The 19,594-nt window shown below is 40.0% G+C and overlaps 1 protein-coding gene across 5 annotated transcripts; it reads right to left on the reverse strand.

The window, feature by feature from the left end:
• Window positions 1–18,332, reverse strand: CENPI (centromere protein I). 5 transcript variants are annotated; one of them, XM_027465227.3, is made up of 21 exons: window positions 18,181–18,331; window positions 16,498–16,816; window positions 16,086–16,223; window positions 15,029–15,147; window positions 14,310–14,417; window positions 13,045–13,093; window positions 11,340–11,386; window positions 10,511–10,600; window positions 10,015–10,143; window positions 9,366–9,515; window positions 8,978–9,098; window positions 8,681–8,772; window positions 8,259–8,376; window positions 8,096–8,160; window positions 7,513–7,610; window positions 6,959–7,094; window positions 5,046–5,170; window positions 3,768–3,816; window positions 3,390–3,623; window positions 1,911–1,952; window positions 1–1,128 (listed from the first exon to the last, which is right to left on the reverse strand). In XM_027465227.3, exons 2-21 carry the CDS (start codon window positions 16,685–16,687, stop codon window positions 997–999), a joined length of 2,232 nt encoding a protein of 743 aa, XP_027321028.3. In that variant the 5' UTR covers window positions 16,688–16,816; window positions 18,181–18,331; the 3' UTR covers window positions 1–996. The 5 variants fall into 5 exon arrangements, with proteins under 5 accessions (XP_027321028.3, XP_027321029.3, XP_012962600.3 ...); XM_027465228.3 differs by lacking the exon at window positions 18,181–18,331 and adding an exon at window positions 17,888–18,174; XM_013107146.5 differs by lacking the exon at window positions 18,181–18,331 and adding an exon at window positions 17,759–17,880.
• Between the last annotated feature and the right edge of the window lie 1,262 nt (window positions 18,333–19,594).

A 19,594-nucleotide genomic window follows, 5' to 3' on the forward strand; every position in this document is an offset into this window, starting at 1 on the left:
TCACTCAGGACTGATGCAATTCCTTTACTGGATCAAAGTACAGATTCACAACGCATAATTCATTATATTGTCCCACCTGTTGAACATTTGCAACTTCATTTCATAGCAGAGAGACAACGTTCACTCAAGTGTTGAAGACCCTTGTTCAGCTTCTCCCAACTTTTACTCAGTGTTAAAACAAAGTGACAGAAGAAACTTTTTATAGCAGTTCCTTCAAAATGACAGTTGGAAGAATTTTTACAGAATATAAATTATACATATGTACACATGTAATATACAACATGTACAGAGCTAAAACAAAAAGGCAAGCCACATGAACTTATTAATAGAAAATAGGGAACAGGTGGCAACACTGTTCAGATGCTCAAATTATCAATAAACCATGAACTGAGCACTAAGTTTTCCAGCTAAGTTAAAAGAGAATTATAAGCAAAGCTATCAAGAATGTCTCTTCTAGAACCTTCATAATGAAAATGAAGTTCAGGAAGATCAATTTGGCCACCCCGTTAAGAGCCAGTATGTATGTGCTACAACAGGGAAAGCTTGTAGTCCTTCAGTCCAGTATATATACAGTGTCCCTGAAAGGCAGATTAAACTGTCTCTTGCTGTCAAGGAAAGCAAAGGAGGTCATGGATCAACACTATGTATTTGAAGGAGCAGTGCTTCGTGCAGTTTCAAACGCAGAACGTTTGTTCCTCAATCAAAGCAGATATTCCAACAAATTAAAACAAGGATGCTACGCAGCATATGATATGAGCTCAGCAGCCTCAGACCAAAGAAGTTCAGCAGAAGGCAGAAATAGTGGTCAGTGTTAGTGAACCAAGCCAGCCTAAGCATTCCTTCTGTATCTTCACTTTCCTAACACAGATGCCAGTAAGAAAATGCAGGCAAGGGTAATTGCTCTGTTTCTTTCCACCGAGGAAGGATTAGCAACACAGTCCATTATATTCTGCTTTTCTGTTCCAGAAGATTCAAAGGCTCCAATGAGTCCCAGGGTCACACTTCCACATTCCTTGCTTTATTTTGAGAGGCCTGGGAAACACGATTGATACTGCTTTCAACAAAGAGCTTCAGGCCTTCTAAACCTTGTGCATAGAGATAATCCAGATACCAGTTCCACTTCTTTCCCTATAAAAAGAAAGAGTAATCAGATGTGCAAGGCATAGCTTTGTCTTCCTTGAAGCAATCTGAAAAGGTCTGCAAATATCACCTGCCACAGTTTGACAACAGCCATCCCAGTCCACAAATACCCAGACATACAGGGGTCCCATTCTGCACCCAGACACACAAACTTATATATTACATGTTCTTAGCTTGACAAACCATGATAAATATAACAAATCATGATCATTTTTAGTACTGAAGAGCTTTATAAATCCCAATTCTAAGACAGAAAAGTCTATCGGATCAACAACAAAGACATCAAAGATTGAATGAATGTGGATATTGAAGTCTTCCTTCCATCACCGAGTGATTCTTCCAGATCAGGCTATATGTGCACTTTGATACAGGAAAGAGAAAAAATTGCCACAGCAATTGCTCAGTGGAGGACCGCTGTTCAAAGCTGTAAAAAAAGCTACACATTCACCTCAGAATAATAATACTGAATTCCTTGATAATTGGAATTCTGCTTCTAGTACTACAAAACAATTTTTTTTCCTGTAGTCTGCACAGCAAACAGCCTTGTCCTGATACTGCACTGACTCCTGGAGGAAATATATAAAAATCCAGATCACTAACCACAGGTGGCATAATTTCTCAAATGTTTGACGTGCTCATGTTTGGCCCTGTTGAAAGACTGAACCTAAGCAGAGCTGGAATTTTCAATTTTTTTTCTGTGTGAATACTACCACCTTGTTTCTCCTCGTCTATTGAAAATTGCCTGTTTTCACTGAAACATGCAATCTTACCTTAATTAAACTGAAGTTGAAGGTGGGATCATCTGGACAGGCCTTAATGAGAAGAAATAAAAACAACGTCAAGTCAAATAAAAAAAAAGTCCATCCATTACTGAGCCTCTACTTAGTCACCTCCTAAATCAGGAATTGTAGGTGCGCAAATAAATTCAAAGATATTTAATCGTATTTCAGAACAAGTTTCCAGCATTATACTTGGCCAAAAAAACAAATGGCAAGACAAGGGGGAGACAGCCTTGCCCTGTGCTGCAACATTACTGGATAGCAACAGAGAAAATGTATAGATACCCTTAGCAACTGTATCTCCACAGAGTAAAAGCCATCCCTTCAAAACATCAGATAATTCCCAACTAGACAGAGAAAGAAGAGAACATACTGACATTTAGTTTACTGCTCGTGTTCTCATAGTGTGCTGCAGAGCAGTGCCCTCTGGCGCTCACCAATGAGGTGTTCATGAAAAGATGGAACTGCAGGTAATTATGTTCTCTTATCTTAATATACATCAGTGGTAGCTACTAAGCAAAATCTTTCCTGGTGCCGCAGTGGGAAGAATGCAAGAAATCTCCAGGCTTTTTTTAAACTTAAAAGCTACAAGGCAGTGTCAGTAAGCTATCAGGAAGCATGAGAACAAAAAGGACCTAGACAAAAGATATGAAGAACTAATTCTGCTATCACAGCAGAAAGACCAAAGAAAAGTTGCATTTAACAAAAATAAAATAGTTTCTTCTGGCAAAGGCAAAACTTGAGTTTAAGTCAGCAGTTACAAAGTACCTAGATTCAAGACACTAAGTACATAAGCCAAGGCAGATTTGTGAAGTGTTCCTAACCAGCATTCTTTCACCTTTCACATCAGTTTTCCTAGGTTTCATTCCAAGACCATTCTTGCTGTCTGCCAGCAATCCTTGTAACAAAATGGCAGCTTTGTGCACCTCTTGGATAGCCTACAAAAGCTAATTTCTCAGAGCAGTATGCACATCTTGAACAATAACAACTCTGGTAAGCTGCTCCCTCCACTGTTCAGTAGCTGCACCAAAAACGAGAGCACTTGGAACCTTCAGCTACTAGCAGAACTCATTGGACAATACAATACACCATGATATCCTACTTCTGTACTTGAAATAGCTACTTGTATTTCTTTTTAATAAGTGATTCTCAAAAAGTATTCTGCTAGAAGTTCTGCTATGGGCACCTGAATACAACTTAACTATGCATTTCTTCATGTGCAGAAGTTTAAAAGTTTAGGTCATGCACTGTATTCTATAAGGCGGAATGTACTATTGGAAAGCTTTTACTGAATTAGCTAAATAATGAGAAAATCAACTATTTTAGTTCTGTTCTCAAAACGATAAGCACAAATTCACATCTAGAACCGTTTTACTCAGACACTGAGTAGACTTTACTCACTGAAAGACACTTCTTTAGAGAAACTGTCAATATAAAACATCTGGGGCTGCCAAAGGCCTACACCATTACCTGCTGCAGGAAGTGGATAGCATAGCCCATCATAGCTGGGTGGTAGACAATGTTAAAGCTGTTTTTGAATTCCTGCACTCCGGTTTTCTTCAGCAATTCATCATCCAGACGAACACCCTGAGGATGGTTATCCTTCTGGAACACGTTGGATGTCCACAGACAACCCACCATAGCTATTATGTACTGGTTGTATTCTTGGTATGTCTGGCTACTGAATTTGAATTGCTGCTTTTTCTGAGGGATAAGAAAATAAAATCAGTAAATAGCACCTTCAAAGCCATTATGTTCTTTCCAGTCCTTAAAAAAGAGCTATCAAAACACCTTGCCTCCATTCAACCCAGTTCCTTTCTAAAGTCCACTCTAGCACATAGTAGTTACCTTTTTAGTCAGCTCATTTTCTTTCGCAGCTACCAAGTTGGTTCGATACCTCAAAAAAACAAAGAAAAGAGAAAGTTAGATGTCTGAAAATGTTACGACCTACCAGTGCTGACAAACACTGGAAGAATGTTTACAAAGGATATTACGAAAACTTTTATTTTCAACAAGAGAGACCATCAAACTTTTCTCCTCTTTTAAAAAAAGAGAGGCAGAAAAATTAATTCAAAAGGACTTAATCACTTGACATGTTTTTGCTGGGGAAGGGTGGATGAGTCTGATAAGATTTGTGTCTTGGATGAGCACACGACCAGCTTACCTGGTACGGTAACCTTCATAAAGGCTATATGCAAGAATTGGCACACAGGGTTGAAATCAGCAGAAAAGTGCTGTATATCTTTAAGAAGGGAGACTTTCATTCACTAAGCAGAGAAACGGAAGCCACTGGAAGTAACACAACTTGACAGTCATTCTATATAATAAGCACTAGCTCCTCTCATTTCCCAGGGACCGTCTTGTCATGTTAATTACCCTGCAGACTCCTTAGAGGAATAACCACATGGAGAGCCCTACGCCAGCTGTCAGCAATTGGCTACTCTTCTCAGATGCAGCCACTGGAACTAACAAGGCCAAGAACAGCAGACATGTTGGTGGATCCTGCTGAGAGCTAAACAGTGCTGTCTTTGGACCTGCAGGCAGCACAAGGCAGTCCCAAATTCCCACAGGGATGGGGGGTGGCAGAAGTGCTTCCTACTCAGCACATTACAGAATTTGCAAGGAAAAGCTTAAGTCTGGTGGTCAGAGCACAAAACTGAGAAGTTTAATGGTTAATCACAGAATCACAGAATTTCTAGGTTGGAAGAGACCTCAAGATCATCGAGTCCAACCTCTAACCTAACACGAACAGTCCCCACTAAACCATATCCCTAAGCTCTACATCTAAACTACTAATGATTCCAGCTCTTTGTTGCTAGGTGACTTAAATTCTCTCAAAATATGTGAAATCCTTCTTTCACCTATCAAAGCTATGGAAATAATAAAAGGAAAGATGTCAGAATCTTGCCATTTGGAATAACAGAGTGGAAAAAAAAAAATGAACTACAGCTATAAAACACTGTATCAAGAATGCTTGGCACAGCTGGAACATTTCACCTTTGCCTTATGCAATAAGAGAAAGTATAGATTTCAAATTCAGGTTTTACAAAGTAATTTCCAAAATTGATCCAAAAGATCAAAACAAAAGACAAGAGGATTCCCCACAACCCACACCATTTGTAGTACCTGTACATAATGTAGCAGAGCTGATTCAAGCTGACAGAATCCATACTAAGCAATGCTGGGTAGAAAACTCCAGCAGGAGGCATTATCAACAGAGGCAGATTGTACTTCAGATACATGTCACACACCTGCAAGAATGAAGCAAATCTAGGAATATTATTACTGCCATTCACAAACATCCAAACATTTAAGAGCAAAAGAGCGTGATATTTCATTCCAGCCACTTCTATCAGCTTCATCTAGGAGCTAAGACCAGGTTGAAGCAATTCTATTTGTTTCCTGCTCATTACAAGACAGCTCACATCTCGGTATATTTCAACAATTTTGGGTATACCATTACATTGGTATTTGGTTACATTCTGGGTCAAATATATCCAGATCCTGCCTTTTTTTTTTTTGTGAACTCTGATTATTTTTTTTTGGATCATTACTAAGTATGTAGCTTGGCTTACACTTGATCAGACCTTGTTCCTAGCCTAAGTTTGCTGATAAATAGCAAGCCAAACTCATCCAATTGGGAAATTTATTCTTTCTTTTTGACCTGGCTGGAATTTCATGACCACATGATAAAGCTTTGCTCTAAGAAAAGATTATATGGACATAAACCACAAATTTATTATCAGGCTAATTTAGAATTTAAGGTTGAGCTTCAAGTAAAAAAAGCATTTTAAAATTTTTGCAGATTTAATGAGATCTTCAGCTAAAATGACAGCCTTAAAGTATGGGTAAATAATACAAAGCAATATTGCTGTAACTTTACGCATTACTGTCCTCTATTGCTCAGCCACACTAATATTCCCAAGCATAGGCTGTTATACTTCTCTTCAAGAAGATACGCATTGTTCTCAGAAGATTAGTGTCCTAAGATCTAGTAACTACAACTCAGATCATAGGCAATTAAGCTGTGACAGCCCAGCAGACAGAAAATAGATACTACTTAAATTGTATTCAATTAGGCACCATTGTTTTAAGGTTCCTCTGCTCTAATACCATAAAAAAAATTTTCATTAAAGACTATTTGTGAGGCCTTCACATTTCCTCTTGCCCTCACTACAGCAAATACCACATAGATATAGGTAGATATCTGTATGTAATTGGGTTACTCGTATTTTCAAATATTTAGACTCTTTACTTAGTATCTCAGCTGCATGATTTTAGAGATCTCTATAAAACTGACGAGTTCTGAACACATCAGTGAAGTGTAAATAAAAACATCTTAGTTGCATGCTAGAACACCAGTAACCTAAGGGTAGATGATTCTTGGTATATTCCCCTAAAATGATCATTTACTTATTTTAAACACACTATCTTATGCAAATGTTGTTGCCTGTTAGTTTTGTGCATTTTTAATGGACATTTTAGTTACAAGTAGTTCCCAGCACTATCACTGCTTTTTTAACACTTCATAATTTCATCCAAATTGTAGGAGAAGCATGGCTAGAGTTCACATAGCAGTAAACACATCTACAGAGTTGATTTAGGGAAACTAGAGAGTAGGCGTATGCCTATTTGACACTGCTTTATCTATAGGATAAACTAGGAAAAAAAATGATTTTTTTTAAAGGGACATAAGGAAGAAGTCAGGATACGTTGTTTGAAATTGAACTAAACATTTTTTTCTATAATTAGTATTAAAAAAGCATTATCTGTTATGTTATGCCACATTTTTACTTCTCCATGAGCAATGCAACTCTGACTTAAGAGTAAGCACTCACTGGTAACATTTATTTCTGCCTAGGGATGCAATAGCAGTAGCTACCACTTGTAGATCTAGCAGATATTTGGAACATTCTGGCATTTAATCACAAAGTTCTGTAAACTATAACAAGGAAGGTGATTCCATGCTATAGCTGAAAAAAATGCAGTTGGCCTCAGGGAAATGGGATTTTGAAAGCCAAAACAAATGGAATACATACGACTTCATAGAAGTCCAGGACGAAGTACAACAAGAAGGTACAATTGTTTTCTAAACGCAATGCAACTGTAGAGATCCATCCAACAAAGTGGATTAGTTCAGCTATCCCATCCACTAGTCCAGAAAGGGTGGTATTCCTGCAGTAATAGACAGACACAACATTAGCATATATACCTCTTCATAAATGCTAAAGAGGAAACATTGTAAAAAGCCATGGTAAAAACAGAAACTAGAAGTTATCCTTCTGCCCCACCACCCTCAAGCATTCAGCAACATGTATTTGGTCTTGAATATATCCAGTATTACATTGTTACCAACATTATTACAAAAACGACCCAGCTGTTAGTCTCAAGAATCTTGACTTCAGACCTTTTCAGTGTCAATAGAAATATTTTTAAACTAAGGGTAAGAGTAGGATTGAAAAGGTAGCTTGCATCATAGCAGAAACATTACGGCATTACTGACTGGTCTTCATGGTAGGTAAACAGGCATATCTAAATACACTTGTGAACAGTGTACAAAACACCACATTATAGTCATTTTGGACAAACTTACAGAGAACGAAATTGATAGTCGGACTCTGAATCCAGCCGAACCACATGCCAGTTCAACCAGTTCTGCAACAGTTCTTTCAAACACTCAAGAACACTGCACTGTAAGAGTCAAAAAGAAAACAGGTTGTTGACAATTTACGTAAGTGAATGATACTAAACAAAAAATGCCATGAGAATTAAAGCATGCAAGGAAACATATGAAGAGTTTCTCAGGACCACAAAGAGCATTTAGATAATTGCAGTATCCACTTAAACCAAATATATACATTACATAGTTTTTGCTGGAGAATGCAAGCTTCAAATAGTGACTTAAAAGTGCAATAAAAAACTGTTGTCTTCTGTGCTATTACATAGTTCTATGTTAATCCAGTGCTTCTGCTTAATTCCAGTCAAAAAAAGAAAGTATCTTGAAGGCACTCAAATTCCCCAAGAAGTAACATCATAAGTACATATTTTACCCTCACTTCAGCACAGACTCCCCCAAAAGAAGTCCCCTATACAACCCCCCAAATTGTTGTACCTTATACAAGTGCAGATAACAGTACCAATTAGAAGTAAACAGCCACTGTACTCACTTAAATTACCTTAAAATAAAGTGAGGATGTGAAAAAGAGCTGTGCCAGGGGATCACAGATATGTGATTTCATTTCTGAAATAAACAAGAAAGCAGCATGATATCTGAGCACAAATTCTTCCCCCCAAGATCAGACACTGCCCAACTTTATCCAAAGGATCTGCAACCCATACCAGAGAAGCTGCTGAGGGGGATCCAACTCACGAGTCTGAGGATTTGTGATCGGCAGCAGGAGCCATCCCAGAGAGGAAGGCTCCTGCACAGGAACTCCTCACAAGAAGAAAATCCTTCCTGCAGAGCAGAAGGTGAACATTCAAAAATTCATCTCACATGCCTGAACTTTGCCATGCTCAATTCACCCTGGAGAAGAGGCTTACGCCTGCTTCCTGACATGCAATTCTCCAGGACACTCAAGTTATCATTCCTGCAGAAACCAGGGCCATGTCCAGAATATTGGAAAATGTACATTTATTATTCTTTTGTCTATCTGAGACACCGCAATTTTTAAGAGATACTGCAGGAAACATGCAAGTCCCAAATGCACTTTAAGGGAAGAATTCATGAAATCTTTCGTTTCCACAAAATAGGCCCTCACCTGCAAGAAACATTCTGCCTTGTAGATAATTTCCAGGAAGTCCTTGAATTCTTCTTCATATTGGCTATTTTCAACCACACACCAGGTACACTCTAAACAGGAGAGAAGACTGCGTTTGAACACAAGTATAGCAAGAATAAGTACGATTAAAAGCAAAATTCAACTCTTCTTTGGTGTTTCTTTTAATGCTATATGATTACCCCTATAAATCTGAATAGCAAAGTGCCATTACTGAATGGTGAAAAGTTCAGTCTTTTACCTCCACACCATGCTATGGTGGTTATGTTAAGTTCTTACCTTCCTGAAGAGTCTGTCCCATCCAGTAGTAGAGCCTCAGGTAAATAGATTCATCTTTGTTGCAATTCATGTAATGAAGCAATAATGGGTTTGTTAACACTGAACCCATCTGGGAAGGAAACTGCAAGAAAAAAAAAAAAGAAAAATAGTTATTCTGTGTTTAAGTCTAAATAGTGCTAGAGAATCTCATACTATCAGAGTTGTCCAACCCTTTTATTAGCAACAGGAACATCTCCAGGAGTCACACTCATCGCCCTCAGGTAGGACTATATGCTTTGTCAGAATTAGGTAACCCACATGCTACTCACATATAAACAGGGCATAGACAAAAATCATTTGATCTCTCCAAATCCTTCGGTGAGCTTGTTGAGACCTTCCTGCCACTCACCTCTAAACAATGGATATTTTCTACAAGCTGGGTAAAGGCCTGCAGCTGCTCCACTGGAAAAAAATCATTTGCACTGTTCTTTTCACTGTTCCCTACTAAATTTTGTGCGTTGGCACTGCTTGCAGGTATAATCAACTGGGCATTCCATTTCTGTAGAAAAGAAACACAAATGAACAGCAGTGACTCAGCTTCCAATGCAAACAAGTATGCTTGTGACCAACATTCCCATAAAGACTCCACTTTGAACAAAAAAAGCATCTAGGCTTTCATTATAACGGGAATGCTGTTTCCATATAGCTATCCCATCCCTCCCAGTGCTGAAATAAAGCTCAGCTCTCATTACTTGCCGTTAATCAACATGAAAACAGCTGTTTGGCACCTTCTGGTACCAGGGGAGGTTTAGGTTGGATACTGGAAAAACATTTATTCACTGAAAGGGTTATGAAGAATCGGAACAGGCTGCCCAGGGAAGTGGCTGACTCACCATCCCTGAAGGTATTTAACAGACATGCAAGTACGGCGGTGCTGAGGGGCATGGTTTAGTGGTAGAACTTGGCAGCGCTAGTTAATGGTTGGACTTGATGATCTTAGAGGTCTTTTCCAACCTAATTGATTTTATGATTCTAGAGTCTTGAGGCCCATAACCTACTCTTTTTCGTGACTGAGGTTGAGCTGTGCCTAAACACAGTGCTTGGGAAATTGGAGAATTTGCCTGGTTTCTTCGCCTTACAGCGTTGATTGCTGCTTTCCATGGAGCCTCTGAATTCTTGAAGTAAGTCTGTAAACATAAATCAGACACATATGCAAGAAGCCAAAGTAGGATAAAGTGACAGAAAGACCAGTTTCTATTCCAGTAAACATGAGTGATGTGTGTGAAAACAGTTAAAACCAGAAAGCACATCAACAGGAGGATATAGGTAATCCTCATAAGGATAAAGGAAGATCGTTCCATTTCAAATCATCTCAGAGTGACGAAGAGAAAAAAATGCAAGGCAAGGAATCCTCCTCTAATCCTGATTTTACTCAGTGAAAAGAGGCAATAGAATTCATCTTCACTGCTTAATCATGCTATTGTTTAAACAGAAAGCTCATCACAAATAGTGTCATAAATACCAGTTCCAAGTAGATTAAATTTAACTCCTTACCTTCATCTTCCCAGGAAGGGTTATGGACATGAGCTCGGGACGGAAGACCTTGTAAAGCGATAGCAGAGCCTGCAAATGAGGCTGCATTCCCTGTCAAATAACAGAACAAGTAACAACATGTATGATATATTTTTAATATACATATTGAAGGCTATATTCACAAAGAAAAAAGGATTACTAAAAGCTTTCAGAAATACATGTCAGTAAGCAACCAGAGATGCAAAATGAGCAAAAGAAAAATTGTCAACAAGAACAGCATGGGGAAGGGATTGAAGAACAAACTTCCCGCAATCATAACTCTAATAAAAAGAAATTTAACAATCAAAGCCATTAAAAATACAGTTCTCCACTGACTAAATGCTCCAAAAAATGTGTTACTCTAACTACATAGCTCCATCTATATTTCTCTAGCAACTTAGAACTTACTACCTGTGACTGTATTTTTTTCCTTATAGAAAAGGCAGCAAGATCCCATACATGCTTTTATTTTCCAGTCATTTTTGATACTGCTTGAAAAAGGAGGAATAAAATTAAAGAAAGTAATAGAAAATTTAAAAGAAGCTGCTCTTTACTTCAGAGATTTCACCATATCAGTCTATAAAACATAAAGGTGTTTTTTTCATGTCACTGCACATGCTCACAAATTAACACATGAGAATTCAAGATGCACATGCAAGATATACCAGCTCAGATGTTACAAAGACTACAACCTACATTTCCAAGTCTAACCCCATCCTGAGCTGCTAGCCTCTCCTCCACCTTGTAAGGACAGTTATAAGCTGCAACATTAACCATTGTTCAAATTCTACAAAATTAGAAATGAACTTGCCGTTTTTGCTTGGAGGTCAAGCAGTCTCCTGACTCGAAAAGGCTTGACTGGAAAAACAGTTCAGAACATCATGAGTTTAAAAAATACATTATTTAACATTCAAGAGAAAATGAAATATCACTTTTATTGTAGGAAGTCATGACAAAGCAAGCAGAAGCAAGTAGTCTTATTTCTGTGCTAATACGGGTTTCTGATTCAGGATATATTGCACAAACCCGACTGAACTGCCACTTAGGCTTCCTTGCCCTAAAAGCATCTATGGTGTAAATGCCTGAAGTAACTAGGAAAATAAAACTAACATTCACACTTTTAAGGAAAAGGTACAGCATTGAAGAGGCTTTCAGGGTAGGGCATAACTGCATTATCTGAGCATTCCCTAGGCTCCCAACCTTAGATGCTATCGCGCTGGGGAAACTTGGTGTGCTAGCTCTAAGGAACACCACGGAGCGTAGAGTGGAGTGGAGACACCACGGCTAGGCTCTGTAATCAGGTGGGGCCTCGATTGTTCTTGTGCACAAAGCTGCACTTTTTGCCACCCTAAGCCAAAGACCTGTCATGTTTTGACAAATGCTGTACCCTAGTGTACTTTTTGCTCATTATAATATCATTATAATACCAAAACACACCTCCATCCCAAAAGCTACCCGCCTCCAAGGTGCGACCACCCCTCACCGAGCATGCGCTCTGAATTTCTCGGAGCCTATTACTTTAAACGGAGACGGGAAAACTTTACACCAATCATAACTAAGATATGCTTGACTAGAGCCACTCAAGCTCCACCGAAAAGATAGAAAATAAGATAAATTGGCCCAAGAGAGAGGGGATGTTAGGGAAGATACCATCGTCAGGGGAGATACCATCCCGAGGACATACAACATCCTTAGGACCTCCTGACTCCTGGGATCAGTCGACGGGCTGAGCCTCTCTTCCCCCCCCATTGGGACGCCTTTGGGTGAGATCTGAATATTTGCTTATAAATCTCTATAGAGTCTTTGATCCTTTTAACGCGTTTATTTCTAGGCTGCGCACCTCTAACACCTCTAACACCTCTAACACACACCTCTAACACCTCTAACACACACCTCTAACACCTAGAACCCACACCTCGAACCCACACCTCGAACCCACACCTCGAACCCACACCTCGAACCCACACCTCGAACCCACACCTCGAACCCACACCTCGAACACCTGTAACACCTGTGTATTTCATGCATACTAGCTTGCTTTTGCAGATAGTCACTATCACCGGCAATCCAAAAGAACCTGATTATCTGTTGCTGTAATAAACCATACTTGATTGCATTGTGATAGCTCTCATTAATGCAACTAGGGTGAGGGTGGTTATCCGTGATAGTTCAGTGTTCTGAATCTAACCAGACCCCCAGACGGTTGATGCATTGTTGGTGAATGTCTGAACGGACCCCCAGGTGGTTAATACGTTTTTGGTGAATGTCTGAGCGGACCCCCAGGTGGTTATTACGTTTTTGGTGAATGTCCGAACGGACCCCCAGTTTTGGTGAATGTCCGACTGGTTCAGTACTCTGAATCCAAACGGGCCCGTAACGGTTAATCAGCTACACCCCTTTAACGCAACAGCATCGCCTTGCCTAGTCATTGTAGTAGCTCCATTGGAAGAAATGGCAGCACCGGGAAACAGAAAAAACAAAAGGCTTTTTTAACTCATACAATTGGATACACTTACCATTTTCTTTCTTGGTCAGCAGGTAGAGCAGGTGGCAGACGTAGGGGCACTACAAAGAAAAAGCAGCAGTGAGCTACCCTGCCGATACAGACTGCTAACTATGATACATCAAAAGCGACACCCTTCCAGAAAGGCTTCACAAGCTGATATTGCTTCATTCAGTTGGCTGCCTCGAGTCATCATGGCATCCCCACTAGGGCTGAGCATACCTTACTTCTCATAGCAAGCAGCCTGTTTTTACACGTCACTTATATCAATTTTCAGTAGATACATTATCTACATTACTAGCTGTCCTTATAGTAATAAAGCTATTCAATGAACTTTCGTCTTGTTTTGGGGAACATGGTCTACATATTTCAGAGATCAGCAGTGAAAGGGCAGTAACATTTTCCAAAGCAAATATACCCTTGAATCAAAATATTAGAGCTTCTAACTACAGTGAGGCTGCAAGGGTCTTAAATTGGGTACAGCTGTGTTTTCCAATTGGCCCATCACACCTGAATATGCTACAGAACTTAAATCCAGTTTTATGGAAAAAGATTATAACTAATGTTAACCCATCCAAAACTTTGCAGGAAACATAGCTCAGAACTTCAGAAATTATGTCTTGACCACAAAATAGTCTGAACTGAAAGAATATCAACAATTTCATACCTATCTACCATGATTGCCAACTGGATCTTAATCTGAATTGAATCTATTTCAACATTCCAGTGCCCAGATTTTACAGATATCATATAGCACAAAACTCCTGAATGTTTGCCCTGTTTTAAGCTACATTTCAAATAAATTAAGTAGAACAGGATTTTGAGTTTTTAATCATTCTATAAACACTGCTCCTAAAGGTTTTTTCTTTTTGCCCAAGATATGCAAGTCAGTTTCTTCTCAGGGACAGAGGACTACACCTGCTGACGTCACATCAAAGGTAATTTCAGGCACTGCAGTGTCACAGCATCTCTTAGGAATTTACATGAAAAACACTGTCTATCTGTTCAGATGTTACAGAGTGTCAATGCTTGGAAACATGTTCAACCAAACAGATCACAGTACTCACACTAAAATAATCCAACAGTACTTTCCCATTTCCGAATCAGAATTATCCAGCAATCTTAGAACTCAAAAAGAAAAAAAGGACACTAAGTTCCACCATAAAATTGTCTCTAATACACAGCTATCTCAGACTAATTTTTAGCACCAATACACACACTACTAATGAACATTTAGGTTTATTTTGTGAATTCTGTATATTCTTCATCTCTCCTTACCAGCTTCTCATCGTGAATGAAGGAAAAGAAGAAGCCATAAAGGGCATGAAGTTGTTCCTTGCAATCAATGAAGTCAAACATTGTGATCAGCCATCTTAGAAAAAGCAGCTGCAGACAGACAGAGAGTCATCTTACATCAAGTAATAGACAAAACCAAGACAGAGCAGTCACTAGCCAGTTTAAGAGACATCGTCATTAAAGGACACTAAAGACAACCAGATAGCTACAAGATAAGCCTGAGAAGAGCTCCAAATTCCATGCCGTACAGCATGGAATTCCAGTCCTGTTCCAAACACGTGATAACCCCCAAATATGATGTAAACCTTTCAGCCATCTACATGAAGACCAAAAAGACCATTTCACTAATCTTAAATTATGATGCCAAGGCACACAGAACTTAGGTGATATCTTGCTGAGGTGGATGAATAACGCCTCACACAGCTCAAGTCATTCACAGAAATGAATTCCTTAGGAGAGGCTTCTCCACCAGAGAACCTTCCTGTTCTGTAACCGTGCAAATTCCCACTCACAATCCTCACAATCTCAGCTTCCACTCCCTTTCCATGTACAGGTTTCTCTGCCAGTCTTTCTAAAAAACAGCAACTTAAGCAAGAACCTTGCACGTCAAAACCCCAGGTTTTCTGCTTCCTGCAGATAATCTGTCCTCATCATTCCTGTGCTGAAGCAGTAACTACACCACAAACATTTTTTGGAGTTACCTGGACATTGCTTGTACATTTGCTGACGCAGAGCCAAGATACAGATGAAACAACAGAACTTTCTGGTATTACTGAGGCTGGAACTAAGCTCTTCAATAAACGAGTATTCACTGTATCAGCTGGAAAACAAACATTTTAAAATTGGATGCTGCTCACAAACCAGGTTCTTTGACACGGTTTGGAAGTTCAGGTTAAAATCCCCTCTGGACAAGATTATTCAGAGCTTTATTGCTTACAGGAACAGCACACAAGAAACCAGTAGGGACTTATCTAAAAAATATGAGAAATATTTCTTTCCAGGTTAAAGAAAATGGCATATGTATTATTCCAGTACTGAAATAGCCTTTAGGCTCTTGGCAAGACAACCAACAGTAACACAAATTTATGGTAATATTAACAACCAATTACTTCAACAAATGAGCATGTGATTATCAGCCAAATATTGGCAGATTAGTGTCTTGGAGATAAGCCAACAAATTTAAACCAAGAAAAGAATTGAATTGCTTGTATAACGGGGAAAGAATCCTGTAATATCCTCTTAGATTAGAGGGAGTGAAAGGTTTATTTTTTTTTAATTGAATATTTCATTAGTTTCAAAATTTAGGTGATGGCCACCATTTCAAAGAAAGCAGCATGAACTGATTGCTAGTATGACACTAATTTTATCAAGTTTCACAATACAACTATGACAGTTTGTTCAATTATTTTGATGCTGGGAAGAAGAAACCTATGGAAATAGTTACAAGAAGGAAAAAAATATAATGGTTGCTAAGGACACAGTTCAAGCGTTTAAAGATCTGCAATTAAGAACGAAGGAAATAAGCTTTTTTGAAAAGCTTTGTAACAAGCCATAACATTCTTCCCTATATCACTCACCTGTAACAAGAACTGAAGTTATTTTTAGCATGAACTCAGTTTACACTGGAGCATGCCAGAAAGATTAATTTTATGTGAAATTGCCTAACAATACAGTTGCCATAAACACATTATCTCAAGCAGGTTTGATTAGAGGGAAAGGAGAAGTTCACAGAAGACTTGTTAGCAGTAAGCATTTTACCAAGTTTGCCACTGAGTGCCACGGTTAGTAACGTATCAAACACTTCAGGGGGTAACCCTCTTTCCAGGCCAATGCTTTCCACAGTAGACAAATGTTTCTGCAAACCTTCACTCTTTTTCAATGAAACCCGGTCTTGAACTAGGGGAAAAAAAATAGATGACAGTGATGAAACAACTTGTGAACTGATACTGAATTATTTTAAACTTCTCTGAACTTTTCCCATACATAGTCCATCTTTTTGGGTTCTTTACATAGCAATAGAAAGCAGAAAAGCTTTCAAGACACTAAGGAGTTACCACAAAGCTCAGACATTAGAGGAGAGAAAACGGCAGGTGAAATTTGATTTTTTATTGTTAAAGATATTGATAATCCTTTCAAACCTAGTTCGTTAACCTTAAAACTGTCCTCTTACCTTTCTCAAAGAATTTCACAGCTTGCTCAAGGGAGTTGTGCTTGCTGTCATCACTTGGAGACTGCTGATTTTGTACAGTTTTTTCAGTGTTAATACTCCCTTCTTTTCGCCATGCAGAGAGATCGGTTTGATTGCTATCGTGAACACGGAGAGGCTGCTTTGAGTGCTTAGAACTCTGTCTTCGCTGCATTTTTTTCAGACTGCCAGCTGATACTGGAGAATTTCATTCATTTGTCATGTGAGTTCCAGTCCCTCATTACAATGATGGAAGAAAATAGATGACCCTCCAATTGATGAAGAACATCAGAGAGACAGTTTCCTGCAAAAGAAAAAAATTACTTTTCTGACAAACAGACTTTAGGCAACATAAGGCAACAGAGTAACTTCACAGCAAGTCATTTACAGCCGTCTGCCCCTAAACAATCAGACAATATGCTCAGAAGCTGTGCATACAGTTGTGCTATGAATTGAGAAATTCAATTCTCTCTTACATTAAAAAAGGGAAGAAAAAAAAATCAAAAGTAAGAACCAAAACCAACTCCTTTCAAAATAAAACTTGTCTGATAAAATTTTATATAGTATTTTGATCCAAATGAACATAACCAGAAAGCCAACAGTACGCAATCAACAATTTCCTTTGCTGTCTATTTTATTCTTTATCAGTTCTGTTACTTGTGCTGTATACATCAATGTAATCAGTCAACAGGTCACAATTTTATGTGGGGGTAATGCTCAGATTTTACAGGACCATAAAAACAGTTTTCTTCCTATTTTACAGAGTTAGATTCCTATATAATCTATTTCTACCTAGTAGCTAAGATTTAAAATATATGTTTTGGTAAATTTCCACGTGAAGCACAAGAGCTACTAATACTGTCAAGCTGCCTAGCCCTGGCTGAAACACAGTCATGAGAAGTGACACTTTCTCTGCGTGTTAGAGAAATCAAACTTCTACCCCCAAAACGTGAAATGTTGCTACAAGTTCCTGGGTTTTGCAGAGTGCACGTGCATACCCCTGAACTGCTGGAGCAATTGTTTTTGCTTCCCAGCTTTCCCATCGCAAGAAAACAGAAAGATTTTCAGCTCATGCTCTCACTTACTCAAGACGTTAGAACCTTTCCTGTTTCCCTTTAGCTTTGTTTGACATAAACTTCTGTGACCAGTACAGCAAAACCAAATTTCTGGCTAGCTACGTTAAGATCTCTTCTGCAGTACCATGGTACTTACCGAGGCACACACAACGCTTACAAATAAAACCTACCAGCTCCAGCAGAGCTGTGTAGGTTCAGGTGACACCCCCAAGGCAATCACAGCTCGCAGAGATGCAGGGAGGTGACAGACACTAACCGAGATGTTCTGAAGCAGCGAAAGCAGCTGGTGGTGACCTTACCCCGAGTGTCCCGGCACCCTGCTTGCACCCCGAGCCACGGATTGGGATGAGGCCTGAGCTAACAGGCGCCAGCTGCCACACGCAGCCCCCTCACAACGCCCTTCCCCTCACGCAGCAGAGGGGCCGGGGAGGAAGCAGGACGCCACCAGAGCCCACAACAACCCGACAGGGCCCTTCCGCAGCACCCCCGGAGGCCGGGCCCGCTGGGGGAGAAGCGGGTGCAGGCCTCAGGGCCCGGCTGCCAGGGCTGCAGCCCCCCGGTTGCCATGGCTACGGCCCCCCGCCGCCATTACCTGCCGCCCGCTCCAACCGCCCGCAGTTCAAACCTCCGCGCCGCATCCCGCGCATGCGCGCCGCCGCCCGCGCCCTCCCCTCCGCCTGGCGGCTCTGAGCATGCGCAGTGGCCCCGCCCGGGCTGCGTGCGCCGCGGGCCGTTGGAGGGCGGGAGGGGGCTGAGGGGGGGGGTGATGGCGGCCGGCGCCTCAGGGAGGCCCCGCGCCTCCAGGCAGCCCCCTGCTGCCCTCCCTCAGCCACCTGCGGCTGGAGGGGCTGGCACGGGAGGGCCCCTGGTGGGGGAGCCGTGGGATGAGACCGGCTGGAGGGAGAGTGGGGGCTTGGAGAAAAAGAGCTCTGAAAAGAAGGGAGAAAAGCGCAGGGGAAAAATTAAAAATAAAATGTATTAGCCTAATGTGTTATGGAAGGATTCAGTTAGCTCCTGCCACCTCACTGCCTCCAGCAAGCAAAGATGAGTGTCAAAAATAGCTTGGTAATGCTGGGGGTCAGCGATGGAGGTCAACCCAATACAGATATTCTTAATATCTCTCTATATAATAATATATAAATATAATACAACACAGAATTCTTGGATGCACAATGTGTAGCTGCTGCTGTGGGCAGTAATCCATACTGCTGCAATAAAGAAAGGTGGACATGGGGATGTTCTTCAGAATTCCCTTACAGTCTGCAGCTGGAGTACTTACAGGGATGGTCTCTGCTGTACCAAATATTCTACAGTTATTTCATTATTATGGCAACCATATGACTTCTGGTAAAGGAAGTACAAAAGACTAATGCTTGTTTCCAAAATTTTAGGGAATTGGAGATAAGACACACATGGGAATGGTAGCTGGCCACAAGGTTGCTACGATACAGTTTGTGAGGACTCTACAAAACTACAGTATCAGAACTGGATATACCGCATGTTAGCATCTATCATCAGTTTTCGCAGTGATACAGTACTGACATCTTACTGAGGTTTTGGTTATCTTATCTCATCACCACATTGTACTGAAGCAAAAATTTATCTGAGACTGCCTAAAGAAAATTTTCAAATGCTTGCAGTTATCACTGTGTGGCCCAATGTTGTTCAGATGGCTTCAATCCTGCATCACCTTGTCTTTCTCTGACATTCCTCTAACATGATTCTGCCTGCCTTTAGGCTTTTTCTGTATTAGAGCATAGGAAAAAAAAAAAAAAAAGAAATTTGTTTCTATCACAACATTTTTCTCCAAATTTCAAAAAGTTTATTTTCATGAATAATTAAGAAAATAAGGAAAAACTCAAAACAGACAAACATCAAGAAAAACAAACAAAACTCAGAGGTAAAACACACTTCTCATGACACTCCATAAGATTTCAGATATAACACAGGGATTCAGGCTCTTGTGAGAGGACTTCCCCCAGCTCACTGAAGCTGTATGTGAGATG

Source organism: Anas platyrhynchos, chromosome 10 (genome assembly GCF_047663525.1).
Source record: "Anas platyrhynchos isolate ZD024472 breed Pekin duck chromosome 10, IASCAAS_PekinDuck_T2T, whole genome shotgun sequence".
NCBI classification, from domain to species: Eukaryota; Metazoa; Chordata; class Aves; order Anseriformes; family Anatidae; genus Anas; species Anas platyrhynchos.

Excerpts from the sequence above, each read along its gene's own strand:
- CENPI (XM_027465227.3), bottom strand. The coding sequence starts at position 16,687 with ATGCAGCGAAGACAGAGTTCTAAGCACTCAAAGCAGCCTCTCCGTGTT. Across the intron at positions 15,148-16,085 it reads GGCACTCAGTGGCAAACTTG|CTGATACAGTGAATACTCGT; the intron begins GTAAAATGCTTA and ends TTTGTTTTCCAG. Across the intron at positions 9,099-9,365 it reads AAAATATCCATTGTTTAGAG|TTTCCTTCCCAGATGGGTTC; the intron begins GTGAGTGGCAGG and ends TTTTTCTTGCAG.